At 42.8% G+C, this 19971-nt stretch overlaps 1 protein-coding gene across 1 annotated transcript in view; it reads right to left on the minus strand.

Annotated features, from left to right (window-relative positions):
• Positions 1–19971, minus strand: part of LOC121581206 (potassium/sodium hyperpolarization-activated cyclic nucleotide-gated channel 2-like) — a 56480-nt gene that overhangs the window by 32252 nt on the left and 4257 nt on the right. Inside the window, exons 2-4 of the mRNA XM_041896658.2 lie at positions 19314–19737; positions 15069–15230; positions 2432–2650 (exon numbers count right to left, since the gene is read on the minus strand). Of these exons, the coding sequence (XP_041752592.2) occupies positions 2432–2650; positions 15069–15230; positions 19314–19737 (805 nt within the window). The remainder of the gene's footprint in view (positions 1–2431; positions 2651–15068; positions 15231–19313; positions 19738–19971) is intronic.

Consider the following 19971-nt stretch of genomic DNA (forward strand, 5'->3'; position numbering starts at 1 on the left):
TAAATAAGATTTGGTGCAACCAATTACCTTCAGAAGTCACATAATTAGTTAAATAAAGTCCACCTGTGGGCAATCTAAGTGTCACATGATCTGTCACATGATCCCAGAATATACACCTGTTCTGAAAGGCCCCAGAGTCTGCAACACCACTAAGCAAGGGGCACCACCAAGCAAGCGGCACCATGAAGACCAAGGAGCTCTCCAAACAGGTCAGGGACTAAGTTGTGGTACAGGGTTGGGTTATAAAACAATATCCTAAACTTTGAACATCCCACGGAGCACCATTAAATCCATTATAAAAAAATGGAAATAATATGGCACCACAACAAACCTGCCAAGAGAGGGCCGCCCACCAAAACCCACGGACCAGGCAAGGAGGGCATTAATCATTGCTTTAAGAAAAAAATAAGCAAACACGTTTGGTTTTCACCAAAAGACATGTGGGAGACTCCCCAAACATATGAATAGTTATGCACGCTCAAGTTTTCTGTATTTGTGTCTAATTTCTTGTTTGTTTCACAATAAAAAAATATTTTGCATCTTCAAAGTGGTAGGCATGTAAATCAAATGATACAAACACCCCAAAAATCCATTTTAATTCCAGGTTGTAAGGCAACAAAATAGGAAAAATGCCAAGGGGGGTGAATACTTTCGCAAGCCACTGTAGCTGTTCTACGAGGGGTCTGAGGGAGCCGTTAGATTACGAGCGTTTTCAAGTGCAACTTTAATAACAATGGCTTTGGGAAACAGCTCGGAGATTTAACGATGCTCCTACGAAGGTTCTAATGATGAACTTAGCCTTACTTAAGATGCTCTTGGAAACCGGGCCCAGGATGTTGTCTCTGGTTTTGAATCTGAATTTAGAGAACTGAATTTGAAAACTGAATCTGAATGCATCTGAGGAGTTGAATATATGAAACTTTGATTAACTTGAAATTATGGTTTGTAAACTTGACAATAGCTGCAATATCTACCATATTGAAACTGAATATATACAATATTGCATTAGAATATTCAATTGACATTCTTTTTTTTAACAATGCAATACTCATTCAATTCAGTTTAAAATCATGAAATACACATTTGATTTGTGCTTTAAACAGTCAAAAACATTCAATTCAAATGCAATATCCTAACACAAAATCAAAATAATAAAATTAAAATACAATTTCTGTTTGCACCGAAATCACTCCATACTTGAAATCTATTGGAGGGATGCGACACCATTCTTGCGCAAGAAAATCCATAATTTGGCGTTTTCTTGATGGTGGTGGAAAACGCTGTCTCATGCGCTGCTCCAGAATCTCCCGTAAGTGTTCAATTAGGTTGAGATCGGTTGACTGAGACACACACAACAAACACACATACAAACACACTGTCATGAATTCAGCCGAGGTTGCCCCTCCTCGTTGCTCGGGCAGGTTTTGGCGTTTGTCGTCACCGGCTTACTAGCCACTACCGCTCCATTTATCATCACTCCATTTGTCTTGTCTTGTCAATCACACACACCTGGTACTCATTCCCTCATTAGTCTGTGTATAAGTGTTCCCTCTGCCCCCTTGTCCTTTGTGAGTGATTGTTCGTTGTGAGAGTGAGTAGCTCGGTTGAGCTACTCTTTACTTGTATGCAGCCAAAGTTGATTTTCCCTTGTGCTAGTTTCGTTCTGTCGTTATATGCGCTACATTATTGTACACTAAATAAACTCTTGATTTCGGTGATTTACCTCCTGCGCCTGACTCCGTCATTCACACCTCATCACACACACACACAGGCGCATAACTTGTGGGGGGGACAGGGGGGTCATGAACCCCTCAATATTAGAGACCGGTCAATTTGACCCCCTCAATAATGTACCATGATTCATTTAATTGATTTAAAATTATTTTGTGGCTTTACACAACTCAATTCCTAATTTGATGATTGGATTCCCTCTCCGGTCCTCAGAGGCTGTGGTTTGTGAAGGGAAAGAAACTTGAGCACGGCTTGTAAGGAGAACGGAGAAACACGCAATATCTCCTCTCTTTCTCTCTCTCCCCTCTCTCTTCTTAATAAACCCTCAAATATGTGGGCTAACTTGGATCAAAGAAAATAGTGCAGTCAAATTGAACATGGTCAATTCATAACCACTAATAAGAATTATATAGAAAATTATATTTTTTCTACCTACTAGGTAAAACAAAATGGTCCCTAGTGGTTCAATAATAAAATAAAATAATTCTTACTTTATTAATTATCACTACATTTTACTATGTAATTGTTAATATGAATATGAAGAATAGTCTAGAACTAAAGGAGTAATGGTAGTTCATTTATTCATTAATTATTCATGTATTAATACACAGGAAAGGAAGCTATATTTTCACTGCACCATTCAGGCAACATGATCATCACAATAGTTAGAACAGAATTGATGACGGGAGAGGCTCCTTACCTTCTCCTGGTACTGTCGTCGGGACGAGTCCAGGGACTGGATGAGTGCGGTGGCGTGGCCTATGAACACAGCATAGCAGGTGGCCCCGACGATCATACTGAGCATGGTGAGCCAGATATCAGACAGGCTCTCTGGGGCCTGCCGACCGTAGCCGATACACAGCATGTGGCTCATCGCCTTGAACACTGCAAACGAATACAGCTCCGACCAGGTGTCATTCTGCAGAGAGTAAGAGAGAAATTAAACAGAAAACATTTTAAATATGGATGAAAGACAGAAGAAACACATTTGGGGAGGAGAGAAGATGGAACGGAGGAAGTTGGTGACTCAAAGTAACAGACAAAAATGGACAGGGAGAGAGAGACCGGGAAGAGGGTAGGAGATGGAGAGGACAGGAAAGGGAGAATTAGGGACAAAGGGGACAAGGAGAGGAAGTTGTATAAATGAGGACTCAGGGGAGATAAAGAGAGGGAGAGAGGACGAGAAGGATAATTAGGGTGTGTGAGAAAGGGGGACAGAGGGAGTGAAAGAGGGAGAAAGAAAGAAAGAAAGAAAGAAAGAAAGAAAGAAAGAAAGAAAGAAAGAAAGAAAGAAAGAAAGAAAGAAAGAAAGAAAGAAAGAAAGAAAGAAAGAAAGAAAGAAAGAAAGAGAGTGATATTGGGGGAATCCTGTGACCCTTAATCAGTGAGAGGTAGAGGTTCTGAGCTGATTTCCACAGAGACTTTAAAGGAAAATTCCACCCCAAAACTCTCTTTTGGTTTTTGTTTAATTAGTCCATTGTTGACATTGTCCCAAAACGTTTTGCTTGTCAGCAATCAAGTTTTCAAGATACATATATCATCCCCGTATGGCGATGATTTCTGTATTTTTAAAGTTACATATCTTGAAAACTTGATTGCTGACAAGCAACATTTTGGGCTATGTCATCAATGGACTAATGAAACAAATACCAAACGTTTTTGGGTGGAGTTTTCCTTTAATGAGAGGCAATTAAATATGCCATTTCACAAATCTGAATCCACACACACACAGGGTGACATTATGCAAAAAAACACAATACTGTGGAGCAGAATGAATTTTTATGCATGTCCATGAGATGACGCCAATAATTTAAGGTGCAGAGGTGCAGTATTCCAAACTAATTTTGTATTACAGTAAGTGTTCTCCAGTCGATTTGAAATATTGCAGTTTGTTTTTGGTACAATCTCAGCAATTTCTTGCAGTGAGGGATGTTTAGTCTACAGAAAATATCCAGTAAAGAAGCAATTAAAGGGCATGTCCTAATAGCTTGGCCAAGTCCCAATACATTTGAATAGCTTCCTTTCCTCCTTGTTGAATTCTTATTTGAATTGCATTGACAGCTGAAGAGACAGTGATAGAGACCGCTACAACCCTTTCATCTGTCTGTTAGTGGAAGGAAAGGTCACAAGGAAAGGAAGCCAGCCAGTCCCACTTCACTCCATACTCCCTCCCCTTGGCCATAACCCTTTGCCGTTTCCAGATCTGAAGCGTCTGGATAGGTATAAGCAGTGCAGTGGTGGAGCTTCAACCATATTGCTAACACTTTACAGATCTGCAAAACATCAAATGGATATGGTCAAAGGGAAGGACTAGGGGGTGAATTGGGACCGGCTGATAGTGTTGGAACATAGCCCCTATCCAGGGAGCCTCTGATGTCAACAACTCCTTGTGCCCCACTGATAAGCAGTTCAGTTATCCATTATTCCCACCAAGCACACAATGTACTGTACAGAGTCAAGGCCTCCATAGATTTCTTATTTTCCACCCCCTTCTCCACCACCCACGACACACAGCAGAACAGAGCAGGGAAAGGTTACAGCTAGAGGCTGCAGTCAACATTTTCCACTTGGTGCTGCTCTCCCCTCCAGACTGCATTCAGTGGTGCAGGTTTAAATGTAATTGACTATGATAGAATAGAATAGAATAGAGAAACTTTATTGGGGAGGGAATTTGTCTTGCACGTACAACAAACCTATTCTGTTTCTCCTCTTTGTTTTTAACAGCTACAGGTACACTCTACTACTGAAACAACATACATTATACAACAGGTGGGTCTAATCCTGAACGTTGATTGGTTAAAACTGCATTCCAGCCGGCGTCTATTCCACAAGTTAACACCGGCTAAATCTATGACGTTAAAATGCCTATTTAGTCTGTTCCATCTGACTGCGCAATCCACTGTCTCATCAGCCCAGCCAAGCAATTTATAAACTTGATCTCCACTATAAAAAGCATCTAGACATTATCTCACATTTCTTTTAGACTAACATTTCGTTTTCAACAGCGGAGATTTATATAAACCAACATTTGCAACATTGTTTCAATATTCAAATTCGATCTCCTGCTGTCCCATAGTAATGAATAAGTCGGGGCGAGACAGACAGGCAGGCAGCGTTTCTCAGCCAGTCGAAATCATGAATCAGCTGACATAATTTTTTGGGATATATACAAATACATTTAAATTGGAAAAAGGTCAAACGAAACGAAGAGTAGCTAGTTTGCAGTCAGTTTGAAGTGATTGTGTTAGCTGTGTTGTTGGCTAGCTCCTCTGAACAACAATGTCCTGACGAGTGAGCACATTTTCTATGACAGGTGAAATCGCACCTCATTAGCTCATTGTTATGGATGTATCCAAATAAATATCACTAGAAAAAAGCTTAAGCAAATGCAAATGCAGCTACTTTGCTGTTATTCTGGCTGCACTTTTTGACGTGACTGTAAATTAGGCTTGGTTGGCTAGCTAGCAAGCAAGGATAAGAACATTGCCAGCCAGTATGGCAATGGAACATTTAGAACCAAAGATTGGGTCGCGTTCATAGATACAGAAAAAAAAGACTGAACGACTGGGTTGTGTCTCTGGCAACCGAGTCGATAGAATGAACGACCAGCCAGCTTGGGTAGCAACCCTAGATTTGTGTCGGGACTATATCTTGTGGAAGGATGAAATAGTATGAATAAATTAATCCAAATAACGTTTTGAATGAAAATATGTCAATCATTACTTGAATATGTTGGTAACCTGTTGTATAAAAGTGATAATGCCCTCAAAGCCGGTGTTTGGAGGTCCTTTTTTCTGGATCTTTGTAGAATTCTGACTCATTTTGAGTCACACAAATTCGTGTGTTCTCTACTCCGACTTTTAATACACAGATAAAAGGGGAAACCTAGTAATCTCTCCTTCTTCAGTAGTAACGGTAGCTAACGTACTTTTGTACATCACGCTGTTCCGTACATTTGACCTTATTTTAGTGCCCCAAAAACATAATACTTCCAGGTCAACTGTTATATGAATACCATTGTAAAGCAGAATTTCTCCCCTTTCCAGCAAAGTCAATGACGAGACCTTCATGCTGCCCGTCTCTGCATGATCGAAGAAAGCAATGGAGCTCCTCTGGGTCTTTTTAAAAATGGCGGGTGGGGAAGTGAAAGCTACTGCGTCATAGTGAAAGGGGGAGATATGTCGTGTGGGGAACCGGCTTTTTTCACCCGATTTGTCCAACTTATTACCTGTAAAATGTAAATAAAACACGATAAATAGTTTATATAATGTCTCATTACATACCTATTTGAAGGTTTGTGTCGAATTTGAATAGGGTTTTTAGGGCGGCGCTACATTTATTTTCACAATTAAACTGTGGGTGTCACGTTTTGAGAGCCATGATGGCTCTCAGTGATTAGGAGAAAAATTAACAATTGATTGAATTAACTATTGATTCAGGCTCTGATCAGTCCCTACACCCAAACGAGGGCATTGCGTTCATCCACCTCTGGCCTGCTGGCCCCCCTACCTCTGCGGAAGCACAGTTCCCGCTCAGCCCAGTCAAAACTGTTCGCTGCTCTGGCACCCCAATGGTGGAACAAGCTCCCTCACGACGCCAGGACAGCGGAGTCACTCACCACCTTCCGGAGACACTTGAAACCCCACCTCTTTAAGGAATACCTGGGATAGGATAAAGTAATCCTTCTACCCCCCCTTACCCCACCCCAAAGAAAAAAAAACATATTGTAAAGTGGTTATCCCACTGGCTATAAGGTGAATGCACCAATTTGTAAGTCGCTCTGGATAAGAGCGTCTGCTAAATGACGTAAATGTAATGTAAATGATGAACTCACCATTGATAATTTCTTGTTTTTAGAAGCACTACACCTGGTGGAAAGAGGCTGTACGGCACAGAATTAGTTGAATAATGCGTGTCGTACGTTATGTTGTGACATGTCACACTTTAACGTACAGTGTCAGCGGGGTCCGTTTTTTCAACTTTTCTCCAATACTATTGGGCCATTACCATGTCAATCAACGCTGAATCGAAATTTAGTTCACACCCCGGATTTTGATGCTAACACAGTCGCTACAGTCCCATTAGTTTTCATTGTAGGCTCGTTTCAATGCCGCGGTTGTCCACATTCTTCTTCTTCTTCTTCTTCTTCTTCTTCTTCTTCTTCTTCTTCTTCTTCTTCTTCTTCTTCTTATGTGGACTTTATATGTCAGTTGGCAACCAACTTTAAGGTGCATTACCACCACCAACTGGACTGGAGTGTGGACCTCAGTTCATCTTTCAATCACCCACGTGGGTATATGCTCCTAAAAACCAATGAGGAGATGGGAGAGGCGGGACTTGCAGCACGTCACGTGTCAAAAATAGAACCAAGTTTATTTTATTTATTCTGTTTTAGCGCCTGGCTACGCAGACGTTCGTTGACGCGCATGAGCAGTTTAGATGAAATGATTGAATAACATGTATGTGTACATTTACAGTGAGGGAAAAAAGTATTTGATCCCCTGCTGATTTTGTACGTTTGCCCACTGACAAAGACATGATCAGTCTATAGTTTTAATGGTAGGTTTATTTGAACTGTGAGAGAGACAGAATAACAACAACAAAATCCAGAAAAACGCATGTCAAAAATGTTATAAATTGATTGGCATTTTAATGAGGGAAATAAGTATTTGACCCCTCTGCAAAACATGACTTAGTACTTGGTGGCAAAACCCTTGTTGGTAATCACAGAGGTCAGACGTTTCTTGTAGTTGGCCACCAGGTTTGCACACATCTCAGGAGGGATTTTGTCCTACTGCTCTTTGCAGATCTTCTCCAAGTCATTAAGGTTTCGAGGCTGACGTTTGGCAACTCGAACCTTCAGCTCCCTCCACAGATTTTCTATTGGATTAAGGTCTGGAGACTGGCTAGGCCACTCCATGACCTTAATGTGCTTCTTCTTGAGCCACTCCTTTGTTGCCTTAGCCGTGTGTTTTGGGTCATGCTGGAAAACCCATCCACGACCCATTTTCAATGCCCTGGCTGAGGGAAGGAGGTTCTCACCCAAGATTTGACGGTACATGGCCCTGTCCATCGTCCCTTTGATGTGGTGAAGTTGTCCTGTCCCCTTAGCAGAAAAACACCCCCAAAGCATAATGTTTCCACCTCCATGTTTGACGGTGGGAATGGTGTTCTTGGGGTCATAGGCAGCATTCCTCCTCCTTCAAACACGGCGAGTTGAGTTGATGCCAAAGAGCTCGATTTTGGTCTCATCTGACCACAACACTTTCACCCAGTTCTCCTCTGAATCATTCAGATGTTCATTGGCAAACTTCAGACGGCCCTGTATTTGTGCTTTCTTGAGCAGGGGGACCTTGCGGGCGCTGCAGGATTTCAGTCCTTCACGGCGTAGTGTGTTACCAATTGTTTTCTTGGTGACTATGTCCCAGCTGCCTTGAGATCATTGACAAGATCCTCCCGTGTAGTTCTGGGCTGATTCCTCACCGTTCTCATAATCATTGCAACTCCACGAGGTGAGAACTTGCATGGAGCCCCAGGCCGAGGGAGATTGACAGGTCTTTTGTGTTTCTTCCATTTGCGAATAATCACACCAACTGTTGTCACCTTCTCACCAAGCTGCTTGGCGATGGTCTTGTAGCCCATTCCAGCCTTGTGTAGGTCTACAATCTTGTCCCTGACATCCTTGGAGAGCTCTTTGGTCTTGGCCATGGTGGACAGTTTGGAATCTGATTGATTGATTGCTTCTGTGGACAGGTGTCTTTTATACAGGTAACAAACTGAGATTAGGAGCACTCCCTTTAAGAGTGTGCTCCTAATCTCAGCTCATTACCTGTATAAAAGGCACCTGGGAGCCAGAAATGTTCAAATAAACCTACCATTAAAATTATAGACTGATCATTTCTTTGTCAGTGGGCAAACGTACAAAATCAGCAGGGGATCAAATACTTGTTTCCCTCACTGTATTTTGCAACACGAGCATTGTGGTCAGCATGTAAGGCAATGTTTCTTAAACTTACAGAAGGAAGAACAATATCTCCAAAACTAAATATAAGTGTTGATATTAGTTGGCAGGGGTCTTTACTGTTACTTTTTCTAGTAGATGTTTTCTAAGACCCCTTACCATCTGCTTGACCAGAAATCAAAGCCTTTGCTTATTCCACATTTTTAGGATGGGAAAATTGTGGAAACATTAAAATATATGCCTTAATTTCTAAAGAATATAGACTCTTAGCTTTCATTTGACACCCAATTTGACATGCTCCTATAAACTTCACATGTTGGTGCTCATGAGTCATTTCACATGGAAATGACCTTTTACTATGTCATAACACACTGCACGCCGTCCCCACCTCGCTATGTAGACCTACCTTTTACAAGGGTCCCCAAGGGTTCCTTCCTACTGAGCCTTGCACATAATAATGGATGAACACAATGTGACTCATTCATCTTATTTAAACATCTGCCTCTGATTCCAATTGCAAGGTCGAATCCAGTGATAAAAAATTGTTTTTGATATAACTCCAAACCTTAACCCTTACCTTAACCATTCTGAGTTAATGCCTAACCTTAAGAATTTGGAGTTAATGCCTGAACTTAACCCTAACATTAAAAATGCAGAGTTAATGCCTAAACTTAACCTTAAACACTTTGACGTTTGGAACAACTTCCAAATTTGACATTTGAGAAACATGGACGAACGTCTAATTCTGACTTGAGACCGTGAGAGCTGGTAGGAATATCCTGCAGTACAGTATGCTTTGGAAATGCATTATGATTTCACACCATGTTTGTGTGCATGTGGGAATTTATTGTGCCAAGCCAGCATCTCAGCTACATGAGCAGTCATTGATCTTTTTTCCTGTTGAAGTCAGAATAAATATTGTTGTCCCATTACTGTGACAGCTCGACTTCGTCTCGGGCCTAACAACACCCATGGCAATATATCCTCCAAACACCGGCTTCTCAGGCATTATCACTTAAGTAGAACCCTGGGCACTATCTGATCCATATCTAGGACTTGCTGTATTAAAATGGTTCGAGTGGAAAGGAGAGAGTGTTTTACTCAGGCAATAAAATAGAAGGAAAACAGATTATTAAAATAACCGTTGGCCCCACTGCAGGGGCTGGGGCTAAATGGTGGATGTGAAAACAGAAACAGAAACAGTAGAGTGAATAATGGATGAGTGATGAGCACTTTGGCTTGGAAATAGCCCAGGCAGCTGAGAGAGAGAAAGAGACAGAGAGGGAGAGAGAGAGAGAGACAGAGAGAGAGAGAGTGTGTGTGAGTGAGTGAGTGAGTGAATGAGTGAGAGAGAAAGAGGCAGTCTATCCTCTCAGGGGTTAACCACACTGGAGCATACAGGATCAAAGCGATACATGTATAAAAAATCTGTTCAACTATGAAACGGATGCTATACCTCACCAAGTGAGGCTCTACCTAGACTTCCTATGGACTATGGGGAGCTTCCCCCATAGTGTTCAAACCAATTTGGTTCTTTCCCATCAGAAAACACTTCTGGGATAGGAGGCTATATGCTCAGGTTATGAGAGCCTGGCTTGGAAGTGCAGTAGTAGGTAGAGGAGAACAGGATGTCATTGATGACATCGGGGTCTCCTTGAATCCTTAGGGTCTGTGTCCCAATATTTTTTTACGTTTCTTTTCTTTGAGACGCTCTGCTGGCTCACTGTACACAAGTAGTATGTCCAGATCATACATAAGCTATACCCGATCAGTACAGTCGACCTCACCGCAAAGGAACTGGGTCATAGCCAACACAAACAAACAAAAGAACCCAGAACCCAGATATAGATGTATGTTTGCTTTGCGCTGGCACATTCTCATACATTTTCCCTTTCTCAGAACAAAAAGGGGGCCAGGGCTTTGCTTGGACTGGCCGTGATAGGCACGTAGAGAGAGACAGCCAATGAGAGACGATCGACACGTGTGGTTGGGGAGCAATAAGCTGAGCAAATATCAGCAGATACAATACAGCACATTATGAAGCCTTGTCTGCAGCCAGGCAGTGACAGCCAGGCCATCTCTCTCTCTCTTTCTGTCCCCCCCCTTATCGCTCTCCCTCCATCAATACCACTGGGAGGAGAACACTACACTGTAATATATTTGTTTAATCTGTGAGCAGAAGGCCAGACATCCTCTTTTCAGAGCCCATCCATTCCCAGCACCAGAGGAACGGTGTCATTCTTTTTTCCTATCTATCTCTACCTCTGCCAAATGATGATGGGGTCTGTAGTGTGGGAGTCTGGTCCCGTTCGTATGGCTTCAGTCTTTTCTCATAAAGCCTTTTTTGGAAGGGAAACAGCAGCTCTAATGGATGTGTCTAATAGGGCCCTTTGGGTTCCACAGAGGAGCAGTAGAGTAGATAAGACCAGAGAAAGGCTATTATCATAACATGGAACTACTGAGCTCCACATGCACTGTGGTAGAAGCTTAGCTAACCTTTCTCTGTATATGATGAATTTGCTTGCCCATACGCTCTTTATCATATACGTAGTCTATATAAAGTCCCAGAGGGAATCTACAGAGGGGTTTGTTCCCATGTTGTTGTTAGTTTCAATATGTTGTTTTCTGGCAAACCCTAGTTCTCCATACGCTAGAATGAATTGGCTTGTGGTGCAGCAGGGCTAGGGGAACAAGCTCCAGCTGAGCGCTGTTCCCTTAACGAGAATGGCAGCCCTCTAATTGACTGCTGTGGAGCAGCAGGGCTAAGCCTAGCCAGCACGAGGAACGCTAGCTAGGGGAACAAGCTGCAGCTGAGCACGGTTCCCCTAATGAGGGTGTGGCAGCCCTCTAATTGACAGCCTAAAGACTTATATGTGTGCAGCGCTCGTTTTGGGGGAGAGCACATGTCACGTGAGGTATTGCTAGGACCGATATGATTTGCAGCGTTTAAGCTTTTGGTTAGTTCTGTTGACTTTGTTTTGTTTTCTATGTTTAAAATCTGACGCTGTAGAGCAGGGTTCTTCAATTCCGGTCCTGGAGGGCCGAAACACTTCTGTTTTTTATTTCTACCTGGTAGTTAATTGCACTCACCTGGTGTCCCAGGTCTGAATTAGCCCCTGATTAGAAGGAGAGGATGAAAAACAGAGGTGTTATCGTCCCTCCAGGACCGGAATTGAAGAACCCTGCTGTAGAGCTCTGAAGGAGCCAGGATTTAATTGGCCTTTTCTTAATAAAAGCCTCTTTGTTTGCACTGCGCTCCTGTGCCTTTACCTTTGAGTCATTGCCTATGCCGACCCCCTAGACCAGCGTTTCCCAAACTCGGTCCTGGGGACCCCATGGGGTGCACGTTTTGTTTTTTGTCCTAGTACTACAAATCTGATTCAGCTGATTGCACTGTCACATGGCTACAACAGACCAGCTAATGGGGCTAGATATGATCTCTTCCTTTGTCTCTTTCAGACAGTGAAAACAAACTCATTATGTCTAATCCATTCACTGATTTCAAACGACTGTTTCCACTCAGTACATGTTGGGGGTCTGATCGCAGTTAATTATGTAGTGTTAACTCTAAATTCACTTTAGCCCACCCTGATACTGCAATTATGTGGAAACAACATTGATTCAACCAGTTTTTGCCCAGTGGGATAGACTAGTTATTGTATATGCAGTAACGCACAAATAGAGGGCAGTGGTGGCTTGTTTTACTTTAAATCAGAGGACGGTCTCATTGTAATGGCTGGTATGGAATAAATGGAAATGTATCAAACATATGGTTTCCATGTGTTTGATGCCATTCCATTAATCCATTCCAGCCATTATGAGTATTCCTCCCTTCACCAGTCTCCTGTGACATAGACTGTTGTCTCAATGAAGCAGTTTCTCTAAAGGTACACGAGTCTCTGTATATCTTGCCCAGTCGTCTCAATGAAGCACGTCTGTTCTTTATGGTAGCGTTTAGTCAACACCAATAATTACAGTTCTGAAAGCCTGACTCTGTTTGTTTGCTCCTGCTGCCGTTATCATTACCCATTTAGCCCCTTCACTCCTGTGACGCATGGCTCTTCTCTCTGCTCAGGAAAAACTAACTCTCTCTCTCTCTCTCTGTTAATCCACAATCCCTCCCAACATATAATTAAAATTGATAGAACGGACTAGAATTGATCATCGTTCCCTGGTGGTTGTAACATCCGTCTATTTAAAATGTTCAATGAATCGATGCTTAATTGCCTCGGTAATTGCTATTGTTCTCTTATGGGGACAGCCGAAGAACCCTTTTAGGTTCTAGATAGTGTATTTTGGAATTATACGGCTCTATGACTGAATTATTCGCCTTCAAAAGGGTTACAACCCACCCGCCCTCGCCCCCATCCGCCTCACCTCGCCCTCCATGAGTTACTGCCAGTGGACCCTCCTGACACCTCCACTGGCCTGTACTTTAGCGTGTGTAGGTCTAGTAGTGATGATGGATGTCCTGGCTGCTACACAGTGGCTAATGTTACAAGTTGCCAGCCACTCAATAGGGGGGAGGTCTCCGGTGGCCTCGGGGGACACTGCATCCTGCCAACCTGGGCTGCTCGCTGCAGAGTGATGGCCCTCTGGAGAGATCCTGGCCTTGATTATATAAGGTGGGGGAGTAGGAGGAGGAGGAAGTCAACGGCCTGCCAGAGCTAGGCTAGCTGTCAGGTTGGGAGAGATTGTCGTGTGGGAGTTTATACAGTATACAATACAGTCCTCAGGTCCCCTAGGTGTCTATCATAGAAGGATAAACTCTGAGTTTTTACTTTGAGTTGGCCAGACAGAATGCCTGTATTGGGGTGTCATAGGAATGACATGAAGTATCTGTCAGAGAATGTCATGGAGGTATATTACAGTCTGACATCCCACTTATGGGAACTGACAATAACGCTCCTGAGAGGTGGCGATGTGATGTTCCGAACCTTTCATTAGAGAGAGTGTCCTGGCCGATCCACATGATCCCCACTGTTCTCATCACATTCTCAAACAAGCCTGCAATACTTCCCAAGGTTGTAAGATTGGGAAGCAGAGCCAAAGTCGTATTCACCTTTCTTAATCAACTGACCTGATTTTAAACATCAAACAGATTAAAACACAGCACAGATAACAGTCTAGCATAATTCAATCAAACATCACAAACCAAGAGGGATTCGTTCCATCACAACTAAGATGAAAGGAAAACACAAATGTTCTCCTCTCATTGCTTAAGGCCCACCGGGGGATTCATTTGATGGGGTATTAGTTCTGTACATTGATAAAAAGGAACACACTTTAACATCTTCTCTGCAGGAAAAATGTTGACTAACAGAAAATGTACGAGATTTACAGGCCCAATGACGGCAGGGGAGCAGAACCCAATCCGTTTAAAACCCCATTTAGAGCTGTGCCTCGTGGCTAGGGCCTGGGAAACGGGGCAATTTTTCATGGGCCTGTAAAAGGCTGGACTGACGGATGGACCTACACTCTTGGAAAAAAAGGTTCTATATAACCTAAAACTGTTCTTTGGCTGTCCCGATAGGAGAACCCTTTGAACCCTTTTTGGTTCCAGGTGGAACCCTTTTGGTTCCTGGTAGAAGCCTTTTGAGTTCCATGTAAATCCCTTTCCACAGAGGGTTCTACTTGGAACCAAAAATGGTTCTACCTGGAACCAAAAAGGGTTCTCCTATGGGGACAGCTGAAAACCCCTTTTGGAAACCTTTTTTCTAAGAGTGTATAAACAGTGGGCTTTTATCTCCCAGAGAAGAGAGACAGGAACAAAGGAGCCAGCTGCCCGGACACATTCCCATTCCTCCCTTTCACCCCTTTAATCTTTCCTGTCATCGCCCCACCCCGGTGCGAGAAAGAGAGGGAGGGAGGGAGAGAGGGAGGGATGCGGAGGTGTGCAAATCATGTCTTGTTCTCCTTTTCTTTTTCACAGCTTTCCCTCGCTCATTCTTAGATGGCTCTGATGGCTGTGTCTGGTTCACTGGCTGACTGTTCTAACAGGAGACAGTTCAAAGAACCATCAATATAACTAATCATTGGATTGATTTCTAGTTAAAACACATTGATGTGTTTTCCCAATAAGCCTTCATTAGGAAGCTTTCATCAAGAGCAATATGATGAAGGTCTTTTGGGCAATCGATAAATCAACAACAGTATCTGTATTAAAGCGAGCGAGTGTTGAGCCTATCTTATGAAATGCCTCTGTGGTTACTAAATACCACTGATATGTGTATTGTGTAAAAGTGTGGGAGACTATTCTTATTGATTCATGAATAAGAATTGATTAATGAATGGCTTATGACTGATGTTTCCTATGGCCTCTCTACTTGTTGGTTTTACTTATGAATGTAAACGATGTCATTAATCAAACACATACCACCATCTTGTTGAGGGAGACCCAGCAGTCTGAGGGGAAGTCCTGCAGCATGGGAACCAGGAACTGTAGACAGCCATCCCAGTGACACAGCAGCAGCATCATACCAATCAGGTTGAAGATACGCATCACCGCACTGGCCAGGTCATAGGTCATATGGAAGATCTGAAACAGAGATAGAGACAGAGAATGAGTTCAAGTGGAGAGAAAGGACGAGAGAGAGAGAGAGAGAGAGTGTGTGTGTGTGTGTGTGTGTGTGTGTGTGTGTCTGTGTCTGTGTGTGCATGCGTGTGTGAATGTGTGCCTGTGCAAGAGAGAGAGATAGAGAAGCAGAGAGAGAAAGAGAGAGAGAGAGAGAGAGAGAGAGAAAGAGAAAGAGAGAGCGAGAAAGAAAGAAAGAGACAGAATCACAGTCACAGAATTCTTAAAGATTTCCTGTTTAATTTGAGATTTCCTGTTTAATGCAAATTTCTCTAGTGATCAAGATGACAAGTCCTAGAAGCAGGATTAAAGAAGAAGACTCCAGTCAGCAGCACCATGTTGCCTGCTGTTCCCTTGGACCGTACCAAGCATGATTAATGAAAGAGGAAAGACAGCTTCCCATCAGTCGGCCATCAGACACAGCAGGAACAAAGCAGACATTTGTTACAGCCAGATACAAAACATCAATCATCGTTCCTTCCCATTTCCAGGAATCTTATAACCGGGATTTCTGGAAAACCTGGGAATATTGGGAAAGTTATCAGGATTTTGCAACCCTACCTGCATGTCACATTATACTGGCATGCAAAGTGATGTGTAATTCCTATTGGAATCCAGACAGATTTAGGCTATCCAACAGTTTGACTTTTTATTCACCTGCAACCTGCATTCAGAATGACTGCCAGGGTTAGGAACATTGTGAGGAGACTACCTAAGGCATTTAAATTGGAACAACAATTTCAGTAAAGGGTGCAAAAAATCTAACTAATTGATTGGATTAGTTTAGTTTAGAAAAATGTATGTTATTTATCTTTGTGTAGCATAAGATTAATCAATCAATCAATGTAAATGCATAAACACAGATATTTAAAACAATTCTAAAAAATCTACCTGCAGTGGAGCATGCTGGAAAATATCAGAATGATAATGATTATGGTACCAATTGGCCTTTTAGGGTGCCACCACAGTGACAAAGCCGTTAGTTCCTTTTAAGTGGCAAAAACATAATTGTACTTTTTGGTGGGTACAAATATGTACCTTCTTCAATACATTGCTTTTTTGCTAAGTAAAGGTACAGATTAGTACCATCGAGAGTTGAGGGTCCACAAAATATGTCTGTACCCTGGGAAACAGAAATGTACCTTCACCGTACGTTGAGAGCGGGAATGTGATGATTGTACCTTTATTTTCAAAATATTGGGTATAAAAATGTACCATTACACTAGATTATCCGCACATTTACCCTAAAAGGTACCGTATAGTACCATGTGAGATCATATGTGTATCTCTGAAGGTAAATTATGTGTATTTTGATCTTTGTACCCCAGGGAACAATACTGTACCCTTATTTCTTAGAATGCAGTGCCAGAGCCACAGTATCCAGAGTTCTGCTAACTCGGTTTAAGATATAGAATCCGAATGAGCAGCATGTTAGCACCAAAGGTACCAAGACAATTACATTCTACAGAGAATGCAGATTAGAATGTTACTTTCATGGAACGTTTGGTGCCAACATGTAACTGACTGGCAAACTGTATGGCTCTAATCAGCACCATGGACAGTATCAAGGTTCTTACTGACTTATGAGAAATCTGAAAACAGATAACCAAAGGGAAGCAGTAATAGAAAACAATGAGGCATATTCTCTGTATTTTTGTGTGAAAATGTAATCACTAGAAGGACTTATTCACTGAAGCCCTCTAGTCTTCCAAACAACATGTTGTTTTGGTGTGTAAAACAATGAACACTCACATAATCAATTGGAAGAGTGAATAACAACAACAAAAGCAAACTGCTATTACCACAGCACAAAGAGCTATGTCGCCATGGCAATTCCCATTAGTAGAGAGTACAGTGTAAGTTAAGAGCACACCATTCAACCCTAAATAGTGGAGAGGCACTGTCAACACTTCCTCTCCAAACTCCACTCTATGGCCTTGTTCAAACACTCAAAGCATGCATCCTTCCTTCTTTTATTCCTTCATTCCTGTACAAACACTAAAAACAAGCATTTTTCCTTCATTCCTTCTATGCTTCCTTGTTAGAAGTTATGAATAAGAGCAAAAGGGTGGAGAGATCTTAAACTCAGTTATCCAACTACATACAGATCAGTGATTAATTAGCAAAAGGAAGGATGCATTTCGGAAGTATTCAAATATGGCATCTGATGGATATATCTGCCTGTCATTCAGGATCTGCCAACTGCTCCATCCGTCCATCTGACTGCTGTATATTTGTCTGTCTGTCATCTTCCATGCATGCCAAGTTTCCTCCTCTAACCATTGTGCACCGCTCTGTGTATTTGTCGCATCATGTCTTCAGAAATCCAATTATCCAACGGTAAGGGGCACACACAGGGCCCAGTGCATCCACCATCCGCACCACTGCAAAATGCCAGCTAGCGCCAGACCTGGCCTGCCAATACTTCCATAAGAGAAAAGTTGAGTGATCCCATTATCACCATCGGACCTCTTGTGGCATCGATGTGAGATGAGGGATAGACAGACGGACCAGGGAGTCAACCAAACACAAAGGCCCCTCCAAGAGAACACAAAAACGAATAGAGCAGAGGTATATTGTAGATTAACGAAAAACTAGATATAATGGCCGAAGGACAAACCAACCAATCAAGTCCCTTCCGAAGCTAACAAAGAGACAGAAAATGAATGGAGACACATTTAAAGGCTACCCTACGAGGAACACAAGCCTAACTGAATTATAATAATAATAATAACAATTAGCCAGACATATAATCACAGTGAGCACCCCCTCCGGTGTGTCATATTACCACCCATCCGGGTCAAACGGGGAGACGGCGATGACACTGATGCTGATTAGGATGCAAAGGGTGTTTCAAAGTTTAAACCCTCCTGCCAACAACATCACACATTTTTCGCAGGGAGACAGGTCGAGAACAGCAAAGTAAACCTCCTGGCCCTCGACAAACGACTGGGAACAAACACAGGCAGGGCTGGGTCCAGACTGATCGTCTGACTCACAGCTTATTGGTTGTCAGCCAACAACTAAAGGTCTTAGAAGGAACTCAGTGATCTGACAGCACTTAGACCAAAGTCTGCTTTGATATTAATCTATGCAGAAGTCCAAATGGATGGAGGACCAAGAGTTCCTGGGTACAGAACAGTGCGGTGGGCCGGTCAAATATTTAATACTTAGCTATGATTTTCCACCTAGACAAATTGTCTGGACAACCTGTCACACAATTCACTACCCCTCACTACCCAATTCACTACCCCTCACTACCCAACTCACTACCCACAATTCACTAACCCTCACTACCCAAAATCACTACCTAAAATCCACTACCCACTTTCATTACTATCATCAGCATTAGCGCGATCCTGGCTCTTAGACTACTTCCTCCATGACAATAGCCACTTGTCCTCTCTAGCCTGGCCATCTAGTGACTACCCTGAACCATGGGTCATGTAGGGATGTTAGCCTACTTTCTCCCAAGGGTAACTACACATTAGTAGTGTGATGAGGTGAGTTGACCACTGTATAATGTAAAAACACTTTACATCTAGAGTAAAGTACTTTAGACCTACAGTGGAAAGTGTGGTAAAAAAGAATCCAATCCATTATCATTTTTGTCATGGGAAATGTAGTGATGCTGCTGTGAGCCTATGTCATCTTCTGTAAATTGCTTCTATACACTGCTGTCCTACCTCCCTAATGTACCTTCTCTCTGACAACACTTGTACTTGTCTAGCATAGCCATGTAGCTTTCTAGCATAGCTTTCTATAGTGACTATCCTAAACCATGTAGTATGTAGCCATGATGCTGTGAGTGGGTACTATACGTTAGCAGTGGATAAGATGAGTTTCCATCTTACAAGCTCCAGGAGACCGAGGGAATGGAGCTATGTGTATACTATAGTTATCATCCTTTAACCTATCGTCATGACAATAAATAGTTGATGAGGCGAGTTTGAGTTTCCCCCTTACAAGTTCTTTGAGACCTATTGTGAAAAGTGATGAATAGATGCAATGTAGCGTTTCGGGGGCTGTGTGGAGTGTGGTCCCTACCTCTTCCCACTGGTGGATGTAACGGATGAGCCGGGACAACCTCAGCAGCCTCAGTAGGCTAAGGATCTTAGTGAAGCGTACGATCCTCAAGGCCCTGGCCGTCTTATACATCTCAGAGTCGATCCCCTTCTCCACGATCAGGAAGATATAATCCACGGGGATGGAGGAGACAAAGTCCACAATGAACCAGGTCTTCAGGTACGTCTTCTTGATGGTTTTGGGGTCCAGGATGATGTCGGAATTCTCCTCGATGATGATGCCCGTGCGGAAGTTGAGGACCAGGTCCATGAGGAAGAAGGTGTCGGAGATGACGTTGAAGATGATCCAGGGGGTGGTTGTCCCGTCGTTGAAGAAGGTGATGCCCACCGGGATGATGATCAGGTTACCCACCATGAAGAGAAGCATTGTGAAATCCCAGTAGAACCTGGAGAGAGAGAAAGGGAGCGAGAGAGAGAGAGGGGAGAGTTTGTGTGTGTGTGTGTGTGTGTGTGTGTGTGTGTGTGTGTGTGTGTGTGTGTGTGTGTGTGTGTGTGTGTGTGTGTGTGTGTGTGTGTGTGTGTGGAGGAGGGAAAGGTAAAAGTGAGAGGGAGAGGAAAGGGATGGAATCGGGGACAAAAGCAGAGTGATAGAGGCAAGAGAGGGTCACTAAGGGAAACTG

This window comes from Coregonus clupeaformis, chromosome 14 (assembly GCF_020615455.1).
Source record: "Coregonus clupeaformis isolate EN_2021a chromosome 14, ASM2061545v1, whole genome shotgun sequence".
In the NCBI taxonomy this organism is placed as follows: Eukaryota; Metazoa; Chordata; class Actinopteri; order Salmoniformes; family Salmonidae; genus Coregonus; species Coregonus clupeaformis.